At 38.3% G+C, this 27,485-nt stretch overlaps 1 protein-coding gene across 3 annotated transcripts in view; it reads left to right on the top strand.

Moving 5' to 3' along the window:
- ELAPOR2 (endosome-lysosome associated apoptosis and autophagy regulator family member 2) overlaps positions 1 to 27,485 on the top strand; it is a 290,466-nt gene that overhangs the window by 126,945 nt on the left and 136,036 nt on the right. For 2 of the 3 annotated variants that reach the window (XR_011074820.1, XM_068550467.1), the window contains exons 9-18: positions 8,297 to 8,477; positions 9,939 to 10,067; positions 15,021 to 15,111; positions 15,722 to 15,824; positions 18,811 to 18,948; positions 20,477 to 20,740; positions 21,468 to 21,641; positions 23,929 to 24,118; positions 25,410 to 25,506; positions 26,063 to 26,164. Coding sequence is in view for 2 of the 3 variants with exons in the window: in XM_068550467.1 (XP_068406568.1) it covers positions 8,297 to 8,477; positions 9,939 to 10,067; positions 15,021 to 15,111; positions 15,722 to 15,824; positions 18,811 to 18,948; positions 20,477 to 20,740; positions 21,468 to 21,641; positions 23,929 to 24,118; positions 25,410 to 25,506; positions 26,063 to 26,164 (1,469 nt within the window). In the remaining variant the exon portion in view is untranslated. The remainder of the gene's footprint in view (positions 1 to 8,296; positions 8,478 to 9,938; positions 10,068 to 15,020; positions 15,112 to 15,721; positions 15,825 to 18,810; positions 18,949 to 20,476; positions 20,741 to 21,467; positions 21,642 to 23,928; positions 24,119 to 25,409; positions 25,507 to 26,062; positions 26,165 to 27,485) is intronic. The other variant, XM_068550469.1, reaches the window with a different exon arrangement.

Genomic DNA, 27,485 nt, shown 5'->3' with positions numbered 1-27,485 from the left:
CTTTCATATTATTGAAAAATCCTTAACTTGCATGAAGACATTAGGGTTAAGTATATCAAAGAGTAAATTTATAAAGCTGGGTCAGGACGATCTCTGTGCTTGAAAAATGAGCTCAAATTAGTAAAATCAAAATTTATTTGTGTCAAAGAAAGTCTCAGATATAAAAGTATTTAAAAAAGAGAAAACAGTAACTTGCCAAAAAGATTTATAAGAGAATCCAGGCTTTAGAAGACCCGGCTCAGGAAATTAAAAAATACAGCAGATATTTAAAGGGGAAAAACCTTCCAAGAATACAAAAATTGAAAATTGGGTTTTCATTTAAGCTGTTTTTTTTAAAATTTTTATTTTATATTGGAATATAGTTGATTTAAAATTTTGTGTTAGTTTCAGGTGTACAGAAAAGTGATTCAGTTATACATATACATGTCTCAATTCTTTTTCAAATTCTTTTCCCATTTAGGTTATTATAGAATATTGAGCAGAGTTCCCTGTTCTACACAGTAGGGCCTTGTTGGTTATCTATTTTACATATAGTACTCTGTGTATGTTAATCCCAAGCTCCCAATTTATCCCTACCACTTTTCCCCTTTGGTAACCATAAGTTGGTTTTCTGCATCTGTGACTCTATTTGTTTTGTAAATAGGTTCATTTATACCATTTATTAAGATTCCACATATAAGTGATATCATGATATTTGGCTTTCTCTATCTGACTTACTTCACTTAGTATGATCATCTCCAGGTGCATTCATGTTGCTGCAAATGGCATTATTTCATTCGTTTTCATGGTGGAGTAACATTCCCTTCTGTATCTGTACCACATCTTCTTTATCCATCCGTCCATGGACATTTTGGTTGCTTGCAGGTCCCGGCTGTTGTACCTAGTGCTGCGGTGAAGGTTGGAGTGCATGTGTGTTTTCGAATTATGGCTTTCACCAGAGAGACGCGCAGGAGTGAGATGGCCAGATCATAGGGTAGCTCTATTTTTAGTTTCTTAAGGAAGCGCCATAGTGTTCTCCATAGTGGCTGTACCAACTTACAGTCTCCCCAACAGCGTGGGAGGGTTCCCTTTTCTCCACATCCCTCCAGCAATTTTTGTTCGTAGACTTTTTAATGATGGCCATTCTGATTGGTGCCAAGTAATACCTCCTTGTTGTTTTGATTTGCATTTCTCTACTATTAAGCGACGCTGAGCATCTTTCCATGTGTTTTCTTTCTTTCTTTCTTTTTTTTTTTGAATCAGTGTGGGAAATTTACCTTTTGAAGTTGGCTTCTTGAAAGTCTGCCCTTTTACGAATTCTCTTTCGAGTACTACCCCAGGACGTTTGTTGAAGGCAGGTATCATTTAGAGCTCCGCAGGCCTTGTGAATGTCAAGTGCCCATAAGCACCGGTTTTAAAGTTGTAGTTACGGGAAACGGCCACAAGGTAGCAGCATTTCTTCATGCCAAACTCGGGTTACTGGGGTAACCAGAGGCTTGGTGAAAGTCCTGTTCCAGGGTTGTAAAGGAGAGTGGAACGTGGTAGAGCAGACACCCAAGGGCTTGTGTTTCTTTACATCTTCCCCCTTCCACTACAACCCCTGGACCAATCCCAACCCCTGCAAAAAATGTGCAGAGTTTGCTTTCATCCATGGGGGCAGCTACTCTAAGGAAGGAGGCTGGAGGTGGGCACCTCAGCATCAGGAGACGTGGGGACCAGGTGACTTTTCAGTGCTCTTCCAGCCAGACAGTCCACAGTTTTTTGGTTGCACCAGGCTTGGCATAGCTGTAGGAAGGTCCGCCTGGATCTGGAGATTGTGGTCCCATCCAGAGGGGACCAGGCACTACAGGTCCAAGGGGAGCTCCTTTGCTGGCACATCCTTCCCAGCTCCCTCAGCCCCATGAGAGTCCAGCCTTGGGAACCAAGGCTACTGAGGCTCCAGGGCTGTGAACCAGCCCAGATTTCCAAGGCCTGAGGGGAATATAATAGGCATTCCTTTTTTTTTTTTTTTTCTTAATTTTTAGATCATATTGGAGTATAGTTGATTTACTATGTTCTGTTAGTTTCTCCTGTACAACAAAGTGAATCAGTTATACATATACATTTATCTATCTTTTTCAGATTCTTTTCCCATATAGGTTATTACAGAATATTGTGTAGAGTTCCCTGTGCTATACAGTCTGTCCTTGTTGATTATCCATTTTATATATATAGTAGTGTGTGTATGTTAGTCTCAAAGTCCTAGCAATTCTCTTATTCATCATATCAACAGAGCTTGTCTCATATCTGCCTGTAAAAGTCAGGGGGTTAAGGTAGCTTTGTAAAGGAGTCAGCAACTTACAGAAAAGCTTAAGGTTTTATTTATCTTGGGTACCAAAACTAGACAGAGTAATTTTTTTGGTCTGTTTTATCTCAGGGTAAAAAGTGGTCCCTCCTACCCTTACCACTCTTGGATGTGATACATGTTTCCTTTTAATGGTGGCAAAGCAAGGTGTCAGTTTTACTTCTCTACGTGGGGATGATTAGAAAATTTAATGAATTTTAAAAATACTTTTCAGAATTGGAGTGAGGGAAGGCAGGGCAGGAGTCTCTTGACTCCTGTGACTGGGAAATCATTGCAGAGCAAAGAGTCTTATCAAGACTTTCTCTTGCTCTTCTCGCTGATATTCTGAGCTCAGTTTGATTTCCTTCTCAGGTAGGTTCTTTGCTCTGGTGCCAGATACCCCCTGACATCTCTACCCAAACCACTGTCACCCTCACAGCGTTTTTTTTTTTTTTTTAAAACATCTTTATTGAAGTATAATTGCCTTACAATGGTGTGTTAGCTTCTGCTTTATAACAAAGTGAATCAGTTATACATATACAATATGTTCCCATTTCTCTTCCCTCTTGCATCTCCCTCCCTCCCACCCTCACAGCGTTTTATAGGAGGGCTGACCGAAGTTTCCGAAAAGACTCTGGCCCTGCTTGCATCACGAGCCCATCTCAGACCAACCATTCTGTCCAGTAGCGTGAGCTACTCTGGTTGGACAGCTTAGTTCACCTTCTAATCCCTGTGGCTGGGGAGGCCAGACCATATAACTCCCAGTTCCTTTCAGCATCACACAAGTCAGTTCCTAAAGAGAAATAGATGGTGTCTGTTACCACAGTAAAACAAGAGTGATCCTGTACAGGTTCCGAGAACACATCCACTCTTAAATAAGGTAGCTCTGGCAAGATTGTCTTGAAATACTGGGAATTCCCACATAATTTTGTACATACCTCTCTTGATACTTACATGGTGATCATAGTTTGCTAGTGTTTTGGTATGAGATCACTTTATTGCAAATACTTGTAAAGATGACTGTTTCCTTCACCGGAGTCTCTGCTTCCTGTAGACAGAAACGTGTTCTTAATCATTAAAAAAAAAAATCTCTAGTCCTAGTAGAGTACCTGGAATGCAGAAGGTAGTGAAACATCTTTTGAATAAATTAGTGAATGAGAGAATTGGTGAGTGAATGTATGATTAACACGTTTAGAGTGTTGTGTTCTGTCCTTGGTAGAGGCTTGGGGAAATTTTCACAAAATGGGAAGAATCTAGAGAAAAGAGTCCAGGATATTAAACTATTTCATATGAAGTATGGCTGAAGTTTCTGGGAATATTTTTTCAGCTTGGAGGAAAGACACCATCGGATGGAGAAACCATGATCATCTTGCTGGTGTTTCCTAGTGGTCCCAAAGAGATCTGATCTCTGTCCTTTGAATAACCATGATATTTCATGTTTCTCTTGGAAATGATGATGATGGCAATAATAATAGTAATAGTAGTGATAGTATTAATAGCAGAAGCAGCTGTCCTTTACACATTTATCTGCATGCTTGCTCTTTGTGTGTGTGTGTGTATATTCACACATTGCCGCCAGTTCTTTTTTGCAACAGCTATGTAGTTAGACATTAATATACCCAGTTTGCAAACAAGGAAGCTGAGGTTCCTTGATGAGGTTAAGTAGCTTCCCTAAGGTCATAGCTACTCATAGCTATGTCTTAAGGCTGGAATTCTAACCCAACTCTGTTTCCAAATCTGATGCTTTTGTATGCTCTTTGTATATTTTTCTTTTTATATTATAGCAGTTTGTGAATCTGTCTTATTAAACTGTAACCTCCTTCAGAGCAAACAATTTGTCTTATTAATATTTAAATTTCCTATAATGCTTTCTTCTACATGTAGTAGATACTTAATAAGAATTTCCCAAATAGTAAGTTTAAGCATTTGAAGGGAAGTCTTAGAAAAAAAAGAAATAGACCTTTCCGTGTTATCCCATAAGGCAAAATTTGGTTTATCAGGCGAACTTAAAGAAGATAAATATCAGTTGTATGTAATGATGTTCTGACAACCAGAGTTGCCCAGTTCTGGAACGGCATGTTTTGTTAAATTGGAAACTCCCTGGCAAAACTAGAGAGTGCCTGGTAGGGAAGGTTGTTTTCGAAGGAAGCCTTCTTGAGAGGAGACAGCCGACCATGGAACTTCTTCATCTCTGAGTCTAGGAAATTGTTGGATCATAAAGGGTTTGCTAGTGTTTTTGTATCAGATTATGTAGTACTTTCTTTGCCCTTTAATTAACTTCAGTATTACAAATTATTCCAAGTGCTCAATGTCTGTAACACAGTCCTTCTGAGTTATAAAGCAGAAGTAAGATGGAGGGGACATTAAAAAAATAGGGTATAAAGGGATATGGGTTTTAGATCAGCCTTTCTTCCTATATGATTTAAGCAAGTGGAATGTACTTGGAGCCTGTGTTTCTTAATTAGGATGATAGGAAACAACATGGCATTTCTCAGTGACTAGGGATTTCTGAATTTATTTTATTCTATAAATTTATTTATTTGTTTATTTTTGGCTGTGTTGCATCTTCATTGCTGCACGCGGGCTTTCTCTAGCTGCGGCGAGCGGGGGCTACTCTTTGTTGCAGTGCGCGGGCTTCTCATTGTGGTGGCTTCTCTTGTTGCGGAGCATGGGTTCTAGAACGCAGGCTCAGTAGTCGTGGCACACGGGCTCAGTAGTTGTGGCGCACAGGCTTAGTTGCTCCACAGCATGTGGGATCTTCCTGGACCAGGGCTCGAACCCGTGTCCCCTGCATTGGCAGGTGGATTCTTAACCACTGCGCCACCAAGGAAGCCCCGGGATTTCTGAATTTAAAATAAAAATTTCATGACAGTCTTCTTTAAAAGATTTTCTTAAAAGAAAGGTTTATTGAGATTTAATTCTCATACCATACAACTCATCCACTCACAGTGTCAATTTAGTGTTTTATATTATACTTAATTTTAGAACAGTTTCTTGCCTAAAGCCCCAGCTAGAACCTCCGGTTGCAGTGTGTTTTTGTTTTTGTTTTTTCCCAGTACAATGTTAAATCCCCATGGTGTCTTCCACATAATGGAAGAAGAGGATCCAGACTTTTAAGCATTTAGAAAAGGGGCAGGGAGGAAACCACAGGGGAAAACAGCAAACAGCAGAGGCTTCATAGAAAAGGAATCCAAGTGAATGCTGCTACGTAGAAGGGTGGGCTGAGGACGTGCTTAGCACAGGTGTGATGTTGAGCCTGGCTTTGAAGGAGGGGTCAGACACAACTTGGCAGAATGGGGTGGTAGTAACAAGAGAGACAAAGGATGAGTGCCCGGTGATTTGCAGCTGGAGAGGATTGAGGTTTGGGAGAGGCAGAGAGACAAGTGAAAGCCTGCCTGACTGGGAATATCTGAGTTAGAACATCATGATGCACAGGGCTGTTAGGTTGGAGTGACAATCAGTAAACCCTTTGAAACAACATGTAATTTAGCTCAGATGAGCTCAGCCAGTCTACAAAGCCTTAGTGCGTCTGTGCAGCGACTTTCGAAGGAAGAAAGCTGGCAACCACGGACAAACCCAGTCTCAAAATTTGTCTAAACTTCAGTCTTCCCAGTTTTGAATTTTATTTTTATGTGAAAACCAGCTTCCAATCGATACCCCCAATGCATTTCTTTAAAACATATTTTACTCATGCTTATATATTTTAAATATACCTGGAGGCTGTAGCTCTTCTGTAATCTTAATGGCAGTCTGCTCACTTTTGCTCTATTAGGGTTTTGGTTTCATAAAGCATTTCATAATTTTTTCTCAACTTGCCAAAGAATGACTTGATTGTTGGTTTTTCACCTGCGCTGTGAGCCATCTGGTGCTAAAGATCATTAATATTAATTGTTATCTTTCCCCAGTCAGCCAGACTTGAAAGCATCTGCCCCATTAGAAAGAGAGGCACAGAATCAGTCTGCCATGTGAAGCAAGAGGCTCTGCAAAGAAAACTTTCACTGCAGAGCATTTGAAATTTGACTTTTCAACGTTTAAATGTTTTAAGGTGGTGCATATTTTCTAATTTTTAAACATGTACTGTGCTTGGATTGAAAATCATGTGGTTAGCCAATCTGTCAAAAATGTATTTGCATATTTTATTATTTTTACCCTCACTGAGAGTATTTTTACTCTCCCTGGCTAGTGCTCCTTTACCATTTACTAGCTGTGTATGACTTCTGGGCAGGTATAAGAGGTCTCATCCGAAGTTTCCTCATTTATAAACTCGTGCATAATGTAACTGAGCTCCTGAAGTGGTGGGGAAGATTGCATGGTGCCCCCAGGATGAGCCATTGGTGCCCAGCCTCAGCACCACACCCACTCCCACGTGGGAGCCAACTTCTCCCAGCAATGCAGTAGCTCACACATAACTCATTGCGATTTTAATTAACGTCAAAATAAATCAACACGTTTGTGAATTGCCTAGCCTTGGAAATTTGTTTTCTACGCTCGTGAAGCCAGAACTTAAAAACGACAATCCCCCAAATGTAATGAGGTTTCATTTGCTTACGTTCTCTGAGTTTTACATTGCATTTCTCAGAGGAATTGAGAGCCCCTGTTGGATACAGGATCTATTTACTTTTTTCAGCTGTTTAGGAAACTCCAGCAGGAATAGCCATCATTTGGCAGATGGTGAGCGAGGCAGATGGGGGAAGTGGCTGGTTAAGCTGTATCATGATGTAGGCCATAAATGCAGAGAGAGAGAGTTGTAAAAAGAAAAAAAAAATGTTGTTTATACTTCTGTTGAGACTTCTACTTTTTAAACCGTGTTCTTAAGCAACCTTCATCAGATAAGGTAACCTATTCTTCCATAAGGGAATATTTGAGAATGAAATCGAGTGGCCGTAAGGGCTCACTATAGATGACTTCTTATTAACTGGAAATAACTATAGAGAATTGCCTTTAATTTTGCATCTCCTGCTTCAATATTAGACTTATCATTGCAGAAGCTGTTGTAAAGGAGAAACAGTACTTTCAGCCGACCATATGTTTAACGAGGGAACTCTTAGTCTCTTTTTAAAAACGATATTAAGTTATGAAAGAGTTGATTTTTCTCTTTGCATTTAGAATGCCTTTTATGTTTTTCACCGTGCATATGAATTTTGTTTTGAAATGGCTAAGCCACTTAATGTTTCTGGTTCCAAAAGACAATGATTTTATAATCACAGTTTTCTGGGTTTGGCTGAGTTGTAGCTGCTTAGTTGTATCTTGTTTTGTTTTTGGGGGTGTGCATGTGTGAGAGAGAGGAAAAGTTGAAAAGACTACCCTCCATGAAGATAGAGGTGATCTTAATCCTGTTGTTTGGAGCACAGGTGACAGGGCCTAGAAGCCTCAGGAGGAAATATTTTAGCTACAGCTCTTGCAGTCCAACATCAGGTTATTGGAAAAGACTCAGAGAGCATCTACCAGTGTTTATGAAATAACGGGATTGCAATGTGAAGCTAGAGATATTCTTTTAAAAAAATAACCGTTTTGTTTTGTGACCACTGTGTGCAAAGCATGGTGATGTGTGTTGTGGGTAGAGGAAAGGAAGAGAGAGTAGTGGGGGTCTCAGCGTGAGAAAGGGAGTCTGCATAGAAACTTAGGGCAGTTAGGGAATAAAGTGAGCAGTGGCTGGAAGAGTCAGGGCTGCAAGCATGTTCTGTATATTTTAGAGAGGAATTTCATGATGAGGCCATGCTGTGTATGACGTAAGGCCTCCTGCAGCTTGGTGTAAAAACATTTGGAGGTAACGGTCATTTCCCCACCAAAGTGTTTTATTCTTTTTGTCTCATTTTGTTACTAAAGTTTTAGATTCTCTTCAGCTGGCCCTTCTAGTCTATCACTGTTTGGACTTTACCTAGTCTTTACCATGTCAATTTAACATGTTTGTTATTGGAAGTTTAAAGCAAATAAAGCATGTTATATGACTTGCAAGCCTTTTTTTTTTTTTTTTTTTTTTCCCTCTCTCTCTAGACACAGATAATGTACAAGTGGATAGAGCCCAAAATCTGCCGGGAGGATCTCACAGATGCTATTAGGTTGCCCCCTTCTGGAGAGAAGAAGGATTGTCCACCTTGCAACCCTGGATTTTATAACAATGGATCTTCTTCTTGCCATCCCTGCCCTCCTGGAACGTTTTCGGATGGAACAAAGGGTATGTGATATCAATTGGTTCAAGAGTTGGACCTTGAGTAAAATAAACTTGTTGGACCACATTGACATTGTCCTGAATTGTTTTTACGGAAAATTTTTTAAAACAGATAATTTTCTTATCTCACAGACTGAAGAAGAGTTAAGAAATATAAGGGAATTGTGAGACTGCAGTAGCTTATTCAACATAGCATAAGGATAGTTTTTAATGGCATTTTGTGTAACACACAACCTCTTAATGGGATGATGCTTTGGATATTTATAAGAAAATTCCACCAATTTAAGTGATTATGGATAAGCGCTCCTTTTCCAGTGTGTGTGCACACATATGTTGATGCAAGCATAAAATACTTCTATTTCAACTGGAATAATCACATTTTATGCTATAATAATAGCAAAAATTGATTGTTTTGATCAGATAGCAATTAAAATAGTTCCTAAGTAGATTGTTTCAAAGTGTACATTTGGGAAAAATTTAGTACTTACCAAACAATAATAAAGTGGTTACAGAATTTGTTTTAGTTTTACTAGATAAAGATTACAATGCATTTTTGTGGCAGGTATCTTACTTGAATATAGCTGTGCTGTATACTTAATATCCAGAGCCTCTGAGAGCATAACAAGGACTCGAGAGTTGAATTGACTTGGGTTCAAATCCACTTGCTGCAGGCTCCCAGTAGTGTGATTTAGCCACTAATTTGAATTCAATTTTCTCATTTGTAAAACTGTGGACAATAATATCTAGCTCGTCATTACTGAGCAGGTTATATAAAAATGTCTCCTGCAGTACTTTGGTACCAGGAAATGCTTGCTCAATGAACATTTTCTCTCTCTCCCCTTCTTTTACTGATGTGATAATGCCAAGTGTCTTGGCTAAATAGAAAAATGATTGTAAGAGACCCTTTTATTTAGTGTCATAGATGTTAATTTAAATTAGGTTTATTTATAAATCTAACTCTTTCCACACTCCCTCAGCTCCCATCATCACTTTTAAGTATAGCCAATATTTTTCAAGTAATCAGTCCATAATTAAATGGTGTAATCGTCTGTTAAGTTTAGTGACTAATAGGAAGGGTGGAATATTTCCTTATTTATGAGGTAGAGGAAACTGATTCTAAGATCACATGTAAGTGAACTTATTTCAGAATTACCCTTCTTATGGAAGATAATTTCAGTATTAGCAGTTATTCCCAGAAATGCAAGGAAAAATTATCTTAAAAGATTTTGTGTTCTTTTCCTTTTTCATGTTAATCAAGTATATATGTGTATACTCTATCCAGAATTATTTTTCTTTCCAGATTGCTCTTGAAAAAGTTGTTAATTCTTAAGGGAATTGGTGGTTTACTATCTCTCCTTTCCACTTGCCTCTCTGCTAGTTAAAGTTTAGTAGTGCTTGGAACAGAAGAAGAGGAAATTATCCAGATGTGATTTAATTGTAATTCTCTGCCCCATTTGTCTCCTGTAGAATGTAGACCATGTCCAGCAGGAACAGAGCCTGCACTTGGGTTTGAATATAAATGGTGGAATGTCCTTCCTGGCAACATGAAAACCTCCTGCTTCAATGTCGGGAATTCAAAGTGTGACGGAATGAATGGTGAGTTCAGAATCAGCCTTCTCAATGTATTTTGGTGGTAGAGACTCTTGGACTCACCTGTGTAAAAACACACTAAATATGGCTATGAGGAACTTCAATCTTATCATTTGGCTACTTGCCTGTCTTCCCAGACCTCACATAAAAATAGTAAATATGGTGTCATAGCCACATGCCTGTCCTCTAAGAATATAAAGTGTTTTGCATTTTTTTGGAGTCAGTTTTGAAGTAGATGTTGATGATCACCATTTATGGTTGTTATAAATACCAGAATAGATCACCAAGGGAGGCAGTGAAATTTGTGTTGTTCGCCACTTGGAAGAGTCATAGTGTATGTATAACATTGTATGAAAGCATTTCTGCCTGGATTGGTTTTCTGGCTCAGCACTGAGCCATGAGGAGGGGTTACATCATCTCTAACTCCCCTTGTCTATGAAGTCTATGATCGTGTTTACAAATGTATATGAGCCCCACTTACTGAAAACTTGGAAATGTGGCAGAGTTCTATAGGACGGTTGCTGAATTTTATTTGTTCTTACATTTTAAGTGCACGGTGAGCCTACCACTTAGTTATTCTGCAATATTTGTTGGTCAAATGAATGACAATATCTATGTATGTGTTTTTAAACTTGACACTAGAAATAGGTGTTATAGATACTAGGGTTTTACAAAAATGTGCCCTTTACTTTTATAAGCTCATTGGCATTTTTTTTATCAGTTCACTTTTTCTCAATACTGTATTTTTGATCATTGTAAAAAAAAAAAAAAAAAAGCTTTCTAATCACATCTGTTTTAAATCAGCACCTATCCGAAATAAACAGGCTTGGGATGTAGGAAGTGAGATGTACACATGAGTACTCAGGTTGACAAATCGTAGGTCCTTGAATAATTTTGGTTAAACAGATGCGTGAAAAAAAGCCTTTGTATATAATGAACATTATGGAATAGTACTCTTTATCAACTAATAATCCTGCTTCTGGGAATTTATCCTAAAGGAGAAGAAAAAAATAACACAGTAGTAATTACCCGAATATAAGGGTTTATGTTCCAAAAAGATCCTACGGTTGCACTCTAAGTTGAGGAAGTTTCAGACATAGGAAAAATAAGAATGGGAATGTATTGAAAGCATTGATACATTTGTGTGTGTGTGTGCATGTGTGTGTATTCACTTACTAGTGAAGATTATCTGAAACTTTTACTTAGTCTTTTAAAGAAGTTACTCTTAGTCTAATTCTCATGACAATATTTGATTTAACCACTTGCTTACTCATTCACTAGAGGCTGTAATTTAAATTTTTTCTGATTTTCAGAAATGTTCAATTATTAATTTAAAAAGTATACATCTCTGCAATATTTAGTATGTGATATTGAAAGAGCAGACAGTAATGGGAAAAATACAGAGGTAGAAGGTGATGTATAGTTTTGTGACTGGTGGTTCAGTAACCAACCTTGGGAAAAGCAGTGCTCAAAATATTGGGGGTCAAAGCGAGAGGCCCAGGGCAGCCTGTCTCATAAAGTCGTTACTCCATCATGGAATTAAAGTAGATGTGCTTTGACCAACTTGACTGTGTGACCTGCAGTACTTTGAGGTTCTTTTGTATTGTCAACCTGAATTTACCACAGTTGTGGAACAGGTATGTAGAAGTACATCTTCAGGTACTGGAATTTTGCCCAAGAGGAATTCAGAGTTGTAAACAAATTAGTGTTTATTCATGAAGCTTTCATTGAGCATTACCTATAATAACAAAAATGGAAATAATCTAAATTCCAGCAATATGATAATGTTTACAAAAGTTATGCTGTACTAATTGGATGAAATGTTATGTAATCATTAAAAATGACAGCATATGGAAAACAATTTGGCAGCGTTTCAAGCATTTTGAATGGTCCCATTCTCCAACCCAATAATTCCACTTCTGGGAATTTATACCAAGGAAACAATGTGGTGTAAAGAAAGAAATTATGCACAAATATGTTAATTTTAGTGTTATTTATGAGAGTCAAAAATACGAGAAAACAAAGTTTTCAACAATGGGGTATGATTAAATAAAATGATGATATAACCATACAACATATTTTTAACTCTTTAACACTAGACATAGAAAGGATCTTTAATGGGGAAGTATTTTTGATATAATGATTATTAGAAAAGTGAGAAGATAATGCTAAATGAAAAACAGAAAATACAGTAAATTATACAGTAAAACCTAAAGTATATTTTTAAGAAAATTATGCACTAGAAAAAGAGTGAAAAGAAACACACTGAAATGTTCAGTTTATCACTTCTTCTGCTCACTAAAAGGTAAAACAATCCAAATGGCTACATTGAATGTATGGTCAATAGGAGGTAAGTCCTGTAGTATGAGTGATTTAGTAAATTATGGGAATTAATTACATCTGTCTACATGATAAACTATTAATTTAGTCATTTAGCATGTTGGTGAAGACTTTATACATAAAAATGCTTATGCAATAATGTTAATTTATAAAACTATGAAACAAAATGTTATCAACAATAAGATCTCAGTTATGTAAAAACATGTATGCATCAAAAAGATAGTGAAAAGAAACACCTCAGAATGTTAACAGTAGTTTTTTCTGAGTGATGAGTTTATAAATAATTTTAGTTTTCATCTTCAAATTTTTCTGTAGCTTTCAAAATTTTATAATAAATATAAATATGATTTCTAAAACAAAAATAAATCTTAAAATAGAAATTGTGGGGCTTCCCTGGTGGTGCAGTGGTTAAGAATCCGCCTGCCAATGCAGGGAACACAGGTTCGAGCCCCGGTCCGGGAAGATCCCACATGCCACAGAGCAACTAAGCCCGTGCGCCACAACTACTGAGCCCCCGTGCCACAACTACTGAAGCCCATGCTCCTAGAGCCCGTGCTCCGCAACAAGAGAAGCCACCGCAGTGAGAAGCCCGCGCGCTGTAATGAAGAGTAGCCCCCGTTTGCTGCAACTAGAGAAAAGCCTGCGCGCAGCAACGAAGACCCAACGCAGCCAAAAATAAGTAACTGAAATAAATAGATTTATTAAAAAAAATAGAAATTGTGTATAGAAACATGGAAAATGTGGGATTCCTTCTGAGGGATAAAGCAAAAGACAAAGGTGCTGCAACAATGTATCACAAACTGGGGGGTTTAAAACAAGAGAAATTTACCCTCTCACTTTCCAGAGACTAGAAGTTTGAAAGGCGGGTATGGGCAGGGTCGTGTTCCTTCCGAAGCAGAGCCTCTGTAGGAAGACCCTTCCTCGCGTCTCCTAACTTCTAGTAGCTCCAGGCACTCCGTGGCTTGTGGCAGCGTAGCCCGTCTCTGCCTCTGTCTTCACGTGAACATCTTTTCCTTGTGTCTCTGTGTCTTTACACGGTGTTCTTCCTGTGTGTCTGTCTAAACCTCTCTCTTCTCATAAGGACACCAGTCATATTGGATTAAGGCTCACCCTAAAGACCTCATCTTAACTTGATTATATCTGCCAAGACTCTGTTTCCAAGTAAGATCCATTCATGTGTACTGGGGATTAGAACGTCAGTATATGTTTCTTGGGAGGGGATACAGTAAAACCCGCAGCAACAGGCAATGTTCAAACATGAGAAATATTTGTTTCCTCTTGCAAGGATGTTGGTCCCCTCCAAACCTCCACGCTTCTCATCCACGTACTCCTTTCTTTTCTTTGGCCTTCTCTGCTATTCCATTGCTCCGCATGCCAGCTGAACACTAGGAAATGATCTTAGAGAAACATCCGTAAATCCCCCCTTTCTTGGTGTAGAAGTCCTCCACGTGGGAATACCCCTCTCCCTGTGACCCCCACCACAAGTTATCAGTCTCTCTACGCTTAGCTGCCTCTCACATGACTTACACTGCAGTCAAGGGCCTGGTGTCCCACTGGGTCAGACTGTTTTGTGGCTGTTCTGCTCTTAGCATTAGGAAGTGATAGCTACTTATCTCTCTTTTCAACCACACGAACCTTTAGAGAGCAAAACAATTGGCATCTCTCTCTTACTCAGGTAGCTTCGTACATAACCGTTTTTCGAACTAGCTTGATATATGTATGTTCAACATATCACCTTTCTATGAACTGCTGATGATAACATTTCGAAAATTGCCACATCACCAGTACAGCACTGATATTAATCTCTTTCCCAGTTTCTCTTTCATACCTGTTAAAGTAGCAGATGTTGACATTTTCTTTTGGAGGTACACATGTCCATGTTAAGCATTGCCATTAGTTAATAACCTTGCTGGATGGTGTGTGAGGGCTGCATCTCCTTTCCTCATTTCATGGTGGCCATTTCAGCCCATGGGCGTGCTGATTGTTTCTCTGCAGAAGACAGACCTCACGTCACCTTTTATGTGCATCTCTATTACCTCCTACTGTTAACAGTTGTTAGCTATGTCTCTCATAGTCTACTGATTCCATAGTGAGGGTGGACCCAGTCTTGTCTTTCTGTCCCTAAAGTAGGTCATGGTTCGTGGCATTCAGTGAAAGCCAGTTCAGTGAGTGAATAAGTGAGTGAATGCAGAACAGGGGTTAAATTAGGGAACAACAATACAACAAACTCTAAGAAAGAGCTCCAGACACCGCATCTTCATTAAGTAATTTGAAGTTTCTATTTCCCATTGGTTACCTGAAGACTAGGATGTTTTCATCTTAGTATATTGAAATGGATAAAGACCGTCTGTTCTAGTTAAAAAAAAAAATCATGCCTCATTGAGAAAACTGTTGTTAATTTGAACCATTAAATACCTTTGATGCAAAAATACGCATTACTTGATTCTTCCTGGAGAATCATATGCAACGTTTTTATTGGTATCTAGGAGTCTACCTCTGCATGCAGTTTGCAACTGCAATCTAAAATTGGGAATTCTTTTTTTGTGGCCTTATATAAAAAGAGTGTTGGAAATCATTACTGGAATTTTTACTGACAAAGATAACCTTTATCATTTCTAGGTTGGGAGGTGGCTGGAGATCATATCCAGAGTGGGGCTGGAGGTTCCGATAATGATTACCTGATCTTAAACTTGCATATCCCAGGATTTAAGTAAGGAAAACCAATTCTGATTCCCTTCTGTAGGAATCCTCATGCCTGTTTCCCTACAGAAATAGATGAAGTAGGGCTGCCTTTATAAAATATATTAATATTGTGATGTACATAGCAAATAACAAGCTGTGTAGGATAATGTAATTATATTTAAGAATATCTGTAGAAACTATAACTGTTAATTGTATATTAGTTAGATGAAGCCAAAGTTTTAAAAAATACTCTATCCAAATATTACAAAAACCGTGACTCTTGGATACTTAATTCAGAGATCTTAGTCTAAGTCATTTGCAGGAGAATCTTTCGGTTTATTTATTTGTTTTTCTTGCAGTTCTGTCTGTAAAGTAGTATGTTACAAATTGTTTAATCCTTTTAGTCCCCCATGTTGAGTTGCCCAGCAGGAGTCTTTTTCTTGCTGTAGGCTGGGTGGCAGCATTTACACCAGGAGATCTGAGCATATTACCATGGTTGTGTAGACTCCGTGCAGCAGTAGACTGCATGGAGAGGAGAGAAGAGCGTGGCTTTCAGCTTAATGAAAAAAGTGACTTAACTTTTTCCAGATTGTATTCAGAACATGCTGTAAATGTTGCAATTTTAATCTGTTAAATAGACCACCAACATCGATGACGGGATCCATGGGTTCTGAACTGGGAAGAATAACGTTTGTATTTGAGACTCTCTGTTCAGCCGACTGTATTCTGTACTTCATGGTGGTAAGTGGAAGAGGGGCTCTCAGAGGTGGATTTCCAGGCTTAGCATTCTCTTTCAAGTGTGACCCTATTTATACAAATTGCGATAAGAATCCCATTTTTCTTCCCATTTTTAGGGTCTTCCAAAAACATTATATCTGAGGAACTCATTAAACATTGTGTGGTGAAGTCCACAAAGAAAGTGTATATTCCTTGTGGAGAGAACTGAGTGACGGGGCCTGGGTGACAGACGGAAGCCGGGAAATATTAATCCCGTAGAAAATTCCTTCAAAAAATTATGCCGCCCGCAGAGTGAAAATTCTCCCCTAGTAACCATTCAGCAATTCAAACCATCAGGAGGGAAAAGCATGTATTAATAAGTGAGGGCACAAAACAGTGGAGGTGGAGAGCTTTGGGAAAAATAAGACTCTTCCTTGTTAAGTAAATAAATGTAGACAAAGGATTTTACTATGTACATGTCATAATTTTCCCCATTTTTTCCTAGATGTCCTATAAATCTCAACTAATAGCTTGAGAAAAAGTAGTAACACAGGATTTACTTAAGACCCCAGGGAGGTGTCAGAAGGTTGTTGGCTAAGACTTTAATGTTATAATTAAGTGATGACTTCATAGACATGATTTGTTTTAGCTTTTTTCCAACAATCCTTTAGTAGCTAGTTAACAGTCCATTAACAGTTTCCTCCATGATATACAAGATATATGGAGATTTAAATATTTATTCATGATTACTAATAGCTTAAATGAAGGCAGACTATTTCATTCTGAAAAAAAAAAAAAAAAGGACTTGGTGGTAGTCAAAGAAGATGAATAATCTTCAACACATCTATCTATGACACCACAAATAACCAAGAAGTCTTCAGTTCTCTTAGCTCTCCCTCCTTATTTCTTCAATGTATTGGTTCCTCTTCATACTGAGTGCCATTACTGACAATTCAGCCTCCCATTATCTCTCAGCAATAGTCTCTATCTATTCTTCTCATCCCCATCCTCTCATAAATGCCGTTGTCAAACTTATCTTTATAAACATAAAAACAATAGTAGAAGCAGCCACAACAAATCTACCCCCTCACCCTTAGTGGCTTTTTATTGCCTGTGGCAGTGGTTCTCAAAGTGTGGTTCCTGGACCAGCATCGTCTGGGAACTTGTTAGAAAAGCACATTTCTGAGCCCCTTCCTAGTCTTAATGAGACGCTCTGGTGATAGGGCCCAGCATTCTGTATTTTAGCAAGCCTTGAGGTTGGTTCTGATATGCACTAAAGTTTGACAACCAATAGCCTATGAATACACTTAAAATTCCTTAGCATGGCATCTGTATGGCTTTTTGTACTCTTTGCTCAGCCTCTGTTACTGAACTGCTGTTACTACTCACCCCTCTTTAGACACCCTGAATTTGTTAGTGGAACACTCTGTACTTTTTCACTTCTCATGCCTTGGCACACTCTAAGCTAGAATGACTTGCTTCATTTTGCTCTTTTGTCTGGTGAACTCCCGTTCATACTTCGAGGGCAGCTCAAACCTCACCTTTTCTGGGAAGCTTTCTCTTATTCCTTTAAGTAAAGTTAACCCCTCTCTCCAGTGTGCTCCTAAAACCCTTTGAGAAAACCCTACTTTAATTACGTGAATGTATTCATATATTTGTCTCTCTCTGTTGATCTAGCATTCCTGAGGGTAGGGATCATAGATATTTATTTTGGTAAATCAGTCTTAAGAGTTTTTTGCTCATAGCTGGATCCGTTAGTTTTCTTTACTCTGTGATTTGATTCCTGCACAGCAGTTTTTGAGATATCATCACCTAAATAACACATCAAAATGCTTTCAAAATCATGTAGTGTTTTACAAAGGTAAGGCGGTATTATTTGCAGTAATGCAGTATGTTCCATTTATTATGGGAATAAACATCCAGAAAGTGTTCAGCAAAGCATTGTCTGTATATTATGAGCTCCATTTAGGAAGTGGCATGTGTGATTATTTGGTTGTTTGGTAATGTGGGGAATTCTGTAACGTATGACAGGCATACTCTGTTGTTCCTACTTGCGGTGTGAACTCAAGACGCATATCTTTATAGCATATCTGATTACTTTATAACATGCTTGTCGTCAGCGTTTGTATCATAGAAAGAAAGAGACATGTCTTGAGCCATGCCCCTGTATTATCAACATCTCGGATAACTAACAAAAACCTATCCAGATTCCTAAGTCATCTATTAGGGTTTCTGCAGGGAAGACTAATTAGAAAATTCAGAGTTAGTCTTGGTTTTTCATTTCCAATAAATTAGATGTGTATTACATTATTTGCTTTACTTATTGCATTTGCTTTCTGACCATGTTAATGACATAATATTGGTGGAATGTCACACATTTATATAATATTCTAAATATTGAATTTAGCTAAGGAAATCAGAAATAAAATGTTACACAAATTAATCTTTTTGGAATTCAGGTATAAGCAAAAGAAGATTGCATGAACATAAAATAACAGACTAGTTAATCTGCACTGGAAATTGCAAGTATAATTCAGGGAGAATTTAGAATTCCTGTGTAAGAGCCGCCTATCAGAATCCCTCAAGGGAAAAGATAAAAGATGGAAAGAAACTCTTGTCATTTTATGAGGATCCTAGAAGTTTACTGTCAGAAGTTGGAGGAATTATGTTTCCCTTTCTGCATATATTTCCTAAGCTGGAGTCATACACATACACACACACACCACCCCTCCCTCCAACAGAAAAATTCCTTAAATATAACTATGATTTGAGTCCTCTTTCACGTTATATTGGCGACGTGGTTGATACATTGTGATTACTAAGCTAGTAAGTGCTTGTGTAGACTTGAAGGGAAGTTTTTGAGGGTTTTAGGGTTACATGCTCTGCAGATAAATATTCCTGAACGCTGTAGGGTTTACTGTAAATACAAACATATGGTTGTAATGTATATACATGTGTATTAATACTGAGTTGGTGCTTTTTTGTATGTATTTTTTCTACTATATTTTAGGATATTAATAGAAAAAGTACCAACGTGGTCGAATCATGGGGTGGAACCAAAGAAAAACAAGCTTACACCCATGTCATCTTCAAGAATGCCACATTTACATTTACGTGGGCATTTCAGAGGACCAATCAGGGTCAAGATGTAAGTTCCAAGCACTTAAAAAAAAAAAAAAGCCACAAAGATGATTCTCCCTGTGGAGATTTGTACAAAGTGATCACTCAAATCTCCTGGAGGAAAAGGCTTAGGTTTTTACTGAGGTAGAATCACTCAAAGGCTTAGCTTTTTACTGATGTAGAATCAATCATTTGGTTATGGAGTAGATTGGTATAAAAATGGTATTTTTTTTTGGTTTGTGTTTTGAGAGCAAGAATGTATGAAATGGAATAACACAATGTATCTTTGAATTGTTCTACACTTTGAACAAATATAGTTGGTAAAAGCTTAAGAGAAAGAAAATCTTACTTTGTAGTTATTTAAAAACTTACTTTTAAAGCTTTCTGAGACTTTGGGAAGGTGGTGACTTTCTTCCCCTTCGTCTGAATGATCTGACATTTGTCCAGGAGGCATTATCTGATGTTGGTTTATTACTTCATTACAGTAATGACTGTCTCCTTTTATAGCTTGGAGAGTGTGTATGTACACACTGTTGGGTTAACACACAGAACTATTCTCTTTTACTTTCCCTGGTAGAATAGACCTTAATCCTCCCCTACGTATTTTCCATTATATGCTTCAATTACATGTTATTGTGGATCTCCATTGCTGTGACCTTCCCAGGGTGAGAACAAGGTAAATCACAGTTTAAGACGCTGCCTTAACATTGTGGTGGCAAATGTAGGGCATTTTCTCTTTTCTCTTCAGGTTTTCACTGGGGAACCCATTCCCCAGGTTTCACTTGACTCCAGTTGCTCGTTATGCGTGCTCAGATTCCCACCTTGTGGGGTGTGAACACGCTGTGGAAGGCTTCCTTGCCTCCCTTTTGTCTTTGCCCCAGACAGAAAGCATTAAGGAGCGGCTCTCTACTGATGCAGTGGTGCGTGCTCACTGCTTGATGAAAACTAGACCTTAACTGACTCAGTGTCACAAGAAAGAAAAGTATAGTAAGACCCAGGTTTTTACTCTCTGTTATGCATCCAGTAGAAATCAGAGTATGTTGGTTAAGGAACGTGCTAGAGAGGGAGGAAAAAAGCCCAAAGAAGTGATGTGATTGCATCACTATCACACAGTTAGTGTTTGGGTGAGGACTTTTTAACCCCTGGTCCAAGTCTTTTCCACATTGCCACACTGCAAACAACATATTGTATCATGACATTTAGGCTTATGTCTGAATAAACAGTGATGTGAGATAAGGTTGCTCTTTTGTTAAATCATATTGGTTTTTCCAGACATCAAGTCTATACATATGCCTGAATTTGTACCCATTATGACATAATTTCATAATTTCATGGCAAAATTCCTGGAACTCCATTACTGTGGAAATGAGTTTCTAGTGTTAAGATTTAATATATATATATATATATATATATTTTAAAAAAGTACCAAAAAGGAATACTATTAATCCACTGGCTGGGACACTTTGCTTAGTTATTTTGGTGATACAAACATAAAACAATCTGGTTGTACAACTAAGCACCAAGGCAGAAGTCATTACTTTCTGCTCTCTTTTTAGAATAGACGGTTCATCAATGACATGGTGAAGATTTATTCTATCACTGCCACTAATGCAGTTGATGGGGTGGCGTCCTCATGCCGTGCCTGTGCCCTCGGTTCTGAACAGTTGGGCTCATCGTGTGTCCCCTGCCCCCCAGGCCACTACATTGAGAAAGAAACCAACCAGTGCAAGGAGTGTCCACCTGACACCTACCTGTCCATACGTCAGGTCTATGGCAAGGAGGCTTGTATTCTATGTGGGCCTGGCAGTAGAAGCACTCAGGTAAGTGGGTCTGTATTTCAGTTATCCCCAGGAAAGCATATTTTAATAGACAAACTCAAAGGTTCCTCTTAATGTTTCTCCAGGAACTATGAAGTTGCTATTTTAATTTTTGAATGGCTTTTTCATTCCCTTTCTTATTTTACCTCATCTTACATCCATTGAGCACTTAATATGTGCCATGAAAGTGCTAATTACTGGGGGTATAAAATATTAAGAAGAGAATCCAAATAAGAATGCTTTCCAAAAATATTAAAACTGATTTCTTGTGTATTCCATTAAGGTAGAGCAAGTAAGGTACCTCACTATCTGTAGGCTGTAGGTGTATATGGAGAACAGCAAGAATATCTCATAACATTTTAAGGGTCAAGATTGATGCTATATTATGAGTGAAGGAAAAAATAGTTTAATGTCTGTTCAAACTGGCATAACTGGACATTTTAGCTATTTATTAAAATACCTTTCTATAAGAAACTAATCTTAGAATAACTTTACTCTGTTAAAAAATACTAACACTTCTGAACTTTGCCTAGAGAAATCTAGAGTTTAGAAATTTTCTGTATTAGTGTGGTAAAATATACCATAACTAAGACAAAATTACTGAAATAGTTTTTAAACGTAGAACTTTCTGGAAACACATTTTTTCATAGCAGCTAATGCTTTCTTTCCTGCCATGTTGTTTTTACTTTGTTTTGTTTTGTTTTTTACATTTCTTAATTTTTAATCAAAGGACCACTCAGTTTGCTACAGTGACTGCTTTTTCTACCACGAAAAAGAAAATCAGAGTTTGCACTATGACTTCAGCAACCTCAGCAGTGTGGGCTCCTTAATGAATGGTCCCAGCTTTACCTCCAAAGGAACAAAATACTTCCATTTCTTCAATATCAGTTTATGTGGGCATGAGGTGAGTTCTGGCTGGCGGGGTGAGACGGAGCTATGTTTCAGCTCTGACTGAGTTATTTTCTGTGTTGATGGACCAATAAAATCTCTATGGAAACTAACAACAAAATGTCAGAAACTGAGCTTTGACGGCTTAAATCCTCTGTTGCTTCCTAGCACGTTGGCACCACCAACGTTTTCTCCACCAGGGGCAACCTTGTCTGGTTCTCAGTCCATCAAAGCACCTATCCAGTCAGTTGAACCCCCAAAGCTTGGAGCTATGGAGCAAGGGCTTTGAGGATCTTTCATTTTTGTAAAAGTGGGTCAGGCTTGTCAATCCCACCTATTTTTTAGGCAGGAAGTTAAGGTTTGAGAAAGTCTGACTGTTGCTTATATGGTCAAGTTTGTGTTTTAAAAAGAAAGGACTTTGCAAAGGAAGTTTGTCCAAAAATAAAAAGGACGTAAGCAGGGGACAAGTGCCAGTTGATGAGGTAGCCTCTGCTAATAAATAACGGGATTTAATTTTCTTTGGGAAGAAGCAGAACGTGAATGGATACTGGTAATGGGAGAGTTACAGGACTGCGTGTCCAATATTTTTGTGGGCATAGAAGGTCGGGGTTGGGGTGTATGTGTGTGTATTCCCCGTTAGCAAAGGTGAAAATATACTAAGGCCTTTCCTCCGTGTCCCTTTCCGTTTTTTTTAAATAAATTTATTTATTTATTTATTTTTGGCTGCATTGGGTCTTTGTTGCTGCACGTGGGCTCTCTCTAGTTGCGGCGAGTGGCTCGCGGGCTCTAGAGCACAGGCTCAGTAGTTGTGGCTCACGGGCTTAGTTGCTCCGCGGCATGCGGGATCTTCCCGGACCAGGGCTCGAACCCGTGTCCCCTGCATTAGCAGGCGGATTCTTAACCACTGCGCCACCAGGGAAGCCCCTCCCTTTCCATTTTAACTCCTATGTCTCTAATGGTCTCTGTTATGAGATGCTGTGCCAAAGGTTGTGCAAGGGAAATAATAAGACGTCTCATGGCTACAGAAGTTCTCAAACGAAAAGATCTATACATTTTACATGGTATGACATTTGTCCTGTCCTGATTTTACATGGGGTGATCCAGCACTCTCACCCGATTGATCAGTCACTTGGTTCACTCAATAAAAAAAAAAAAAATTAAATGCCTGTTGGGTTAAATGCTGTGTAAAGCAGTGAATAAGATTAATTCCACTGTATATCACACTTCTTCTCAGTCTCATTCCTGTGTTAACCACTGTCTTTGCTTTCCTCTTCTCTCTTCTCCTTTTTTCCTCTTTATTCGCATTCCTTTCCTCTTACTGTTGTTTTCCTCTTCTTTTCCTCAGTAGTGGCTCTCTGCTCTTTTTCCTTGTTCTTCTCTTAGGATGTCAAGAGTTTAATTTAAGCTTAGTAACAATATGTTGCACCTGTAATGTGGTGAGCAGGCTTGGTGGAGGGAGAACATTTTATAGGTTAGGATTGCTCGCTGCATTAAGGAAGAGAAATCTTTGTTCTTTTCTTTGTGCCCATCTGTGCACACTCTACATCTGAGACCAATAAAACAGTGTTTCTGTTTTTCATTATATATTTCTTCATAGAAATTGTAGAGTAAGGTATAGTCCTTTGCAGTGGGACTGTAGTATATTTAGGCATACCATATTAAAAAAAATAAGAGTCAAACCATTTTATAAGTTATATCTTCTCACTACCCTCCAAATGATTAAAAAAGTAAGCTCCTGTATTCCCTTCAACATAGTGTGTACTTGAGCAGATCCACGTCATTGAGTCTAAGAGTAGGTGAATAAAGACACTTGTAGTGACCAACTCTTCAGTTGTTGTCCTAGGCTTTTATGTTTTCTTTTTCAGCCTTGACATTACTTTTCTGCCACACACAGGCCTATACAGGAGAAGGAAGAGCAAGTCCTTTTTCTTGGCATTAAAACCTCCACCAGCAGTTTTCTGGTTTCTTTACGCGCACTGTTGTCCTAAGAATTGAAGATTTCACAGATGACTTATATTCCCTTAAGTCAAATGGCTTTCATCCAGCACAAATGATGCCTGTAGTTGGGGGAGCAGTGCGGCCTTGAATTACTGTATTCATTATAACTTCAGTTCAACCCCGGTTGGACATTGGAATTGTCTCAAGAGCTTTTAAAAAGTACTGGCGCCTGGGCCCACACCCGATCAATTAAATCAGAATTGTGGTGAGGAGAGGGCCACTGCTCTGCTAGAATCACTAGCTAGCTGGGATCCAGTTTAGAGACTGACCGTCAGTGAAACCTCTTTCTGACTTTATTTCCCTAGGGGAAGAAGTTGGCTCTCTGCACCAACAATATAACAGACTTCACAGTAAAGGAAGTGGTGGCAGGGTCAGATGATTACACGAATTTGGTAGGAGCATTTGTGTGTCAGTCAACTATTATTCCGTCTGAAAGTAAGGGCTTCCGAGCAGCCTTATCATCACAATCCATCATTCTGGCAGATACATTTTTAGGTAAGTTTAATTTGGTTCATATATGCATGCATGCATTTGTTCTAAAATTATGGTACTGATAACTTGTCATTGCATTGGTGCTTACCATCGATGATTAAAACCTACGGGTAATTCTAAACCATCACTTTATAACATGGTTAAAAAGCCCCTGCGAGTGAGGTCTTTTGATCGTTCTCAGGGAATACAAGAAGCTTCTGAATTTATGTATTAACTTGTGTGATATGTTGTTTTCTGAGAGTCTGTGCCTTTCGTCAGATTCTCTAGGAGTTTATGAAGCAATATAGTAATAAACTCCCAAAACTGTGAACAAAGGAAGAGTAAACAAACACAATGTAAACCTAAATCATAATATCTGCCACCAGTTTTCATCATCTCTTCTCATACCAGAAGTAATCTGGTGACAAACAGCAAGAGTAAATGTGCTGAGTTTTATTCCGCATCTGTCCCTCCTGTCTTTCCGAGTCTAGAAAGTTTAGGGAAACTTTAAGAATAATTCAGGTCCCTAATTAGTAATTCCTAAGGATCAAGTTCATTAAACTATCTGGGGTAGGGATTAGGGATCTAACAAGGCATATGATAATCTAACAATGTAACAAGCTTCTTAGATGATTCTAATCTGCAGCCAGATTTGAGAACCATCGCGAGAGACTCCAGGGGAATTTAGCTACCGTTTCAGCACCAAGGACAGGTACTGAGTTTGTGCTCAGCATCAGAACTCTGTTAGAGCAAAGGTTGCTGTTATTGCTTGCATTTTGGCTCTGCTATCATTTTTGCCTGGGGTGGATGGGTGGGGAATGCCTTACTCCTAGATTAAACAAATTTTGGAGTTTTTTTTCTGGAAATTATTAGGGCACAAAAAATTTTGTTTTGTCAGTTGTGTCTATAATGAATGTGAATGAATGAAAAGCTGCATTAGCAAAGTAGCCCAGCTCATTTGACACAACTCACAAGAGGCTGAGAATGATAATAGTAGATTGTTGAAATGTTAGAACCAGAAGGGACAGTGAAGATCATCTAAATTATTGCATGCATTTTACAAATTCAAGACATAAGAATCAGGGAAGTGAAGTGACTTAAGCAAAATTGCAAAACTAGGGAGTAGAATCTTTTATTTTCTATTCTGGAAACTTTGTAAAGTTTATTGTTCTTACCAAGAATGCATTAATTTAAGAGGATATTTCTGGTAAAATGACAGCATCAAAGTAAAGCTATTTTCTATTTAGATATACAGAGACTAAATAAGCCTCATTTTCCCATATTGCTTAATAGTTTCTTTTTTATTCTCGTCTAGGAGTGACAGTTGAAACCACATTGCAAAATATTAATATAAAAGAAGATATGTTCCCGGTTTCACCAAGCCAAATACCAGATGTGCATTTCTTTTATAAGTGAGTGAACATGCTGCTTCTCTTGACTGTTTTCTTAATCATAAGGACATCACTTCAGGGTGCCTAGCATAGTAGCTTATACCTAGATAGTCAGTAATTGGTTCGTAAGTGAAAGACTTAGTAAAAAATAGGAAACAGGGAATATTTAGAAAGCATTATGTAATTTTTCTCATATATATAATCTTCTAAATTAGGCAATAAAGAGACTCTACTTCATTGTCTAGGCAGTAGTTGTTTGTAATTCACACATCAAAACATCAGCCTAAGTCGCTATGACCTCTCATCTCTTAAAAAATTCTTTTGATTCTAATTTTGATTATAATTACAATAGCTTTAAATCCTTTGATGATAGCATATGACTTTACCTGGGGAGCAGTCAGCTTTTCATAGGCAGTGAAAGTAAATGAACTCAATATGTATTAAAATTCTACATTAGCGAACTTTGATACATTTTCTCGTTTATTCATACAGCATAGGAGCAATTATACATGCGATATTTTTGTCTTTGAAATGTGTGTCATATCTGTTTTGTGAAATAGCATTTCCCTTCCAATAGGTCTTCTACAACTACAACCTCTTGTGTTAAAGGCCGATCAACTGCTGTGAAAATGAGGTGTAATCCTGCTAAACCGGGAGCTGGAACCATTTCAGTACCCAGGTAGTCTTATTTCTATATGATTCTTCCATATTTGTATTTATTAGGAAGAAAAACTCTCCAGAATCTTACTATTTTAAAACACGTTCTCTATGGATATAAAGCAGAAAGGGAACAAAGAATCTGTAGATTTTTGTTGTACAGACGTGCTGGGTGCCTGTTAAGAGGTATAGGCCCTTGCCAATCTCAACAATTCCCGGTCTCCTCAATGACATATTCTCGTCTGGTTTGCCTGAGTGTCTAATTGTCTTGAAAATTATTTAAGTAATATATAACTATATTGTTTGTATCCTTGGATTGAGTCTTACTATCTAGCCTCTTACTTTCTTGAGAGCTGGATTAGGAACTTCCCTGGATTATAGTTCTTCACCAGCAATGGACCATCTGGGTGATCTAGAATCTAGATTTTAGATTCAGCAGTCTAACCTGTGCACCATAGTTTCTTTCTCTCTAAGGGGATGAGGGTCAGGTTAGATGCATTTCCAACTCTTCAATTTTCTGATCACTGGTGGCGAAATCACCAAGGTAGAGTCTGACCTCTGCAATACATAACACAGTTCATTTAACTGATTGGCATCGAGGCAACAGCTGTCCACAGTCTAGATCTGATTAATACAGCCACTTTGGGCGGGAACAGTAGGAGAAAAGAAGCAATTTCATGGACTCAAACTGTAAACTTAAAGACTGTTTTCATGGCATGAGTGAAGCTTAAATGTCTCCTGATTTTTATTTTTTATAGTTATTCATTGTTTAGTAGTATGTAGATTATTTATTTCTAATCTTTTTAGGGTTAAGGTACCTTTGGATTATAATTTGATTTGCACATTTTTCTCCATCAAGCTAGCAAAAATTTATCTTTAAAAAAATGATTGACTTAATTTTGTTTTTGATAGTTTCACCGTAACCTTTTGTGAGATTTTAAGCTATCCCGCGTATGTTACATCAGGATTGGAAATCAGTGGTCTAAGCATTGCTCCCGTTACTTGGGCATCTTAAAAACAATTACAGTGATAACATAGTATTTGGGGCTCATTTCTGTGCATAAAGGCATAGTAGCATTCACCTCTTACCAACGCTGTTACTCTGGTTCTCGTAGATGTATGTATTAATTTTTCTCACCTTTTCAAGGTGAGAGAAGAATGTGATGAGCACAGTACATAATGAAAGGTAATGGACATCAGTGAAAGAAACAGAGGGAGCCTGGTGCTCAAGGGCATCGTGTGGTGGAGAATCCCTGTGCCGGTGTTCACGCTGGAGTGCCGGCAGCAAGCACACTTTCTTTTTCTTTTTTTTACACTTTCTTTATGAGAAGGTGTATCCAGAG

This window comes from Eschrichtius robustus, chromosome 8 (assembly GCF_028021215.1).
Source record: "Eschrichtius robustus isolate mEscRob2 chromosome 8, mEscRob2.pri, whole genome shotgun sequence".
Lineage (NCBI taxonomy): Eukaryota > Metazoa > Chordata > Mammalia > Artiodactyla > Eschrichtiidae > Eschrichtius > Eschrichtius robustus.
This window is presented reverse-complemented; position numbering and strand designations above follow the sequence as displayed.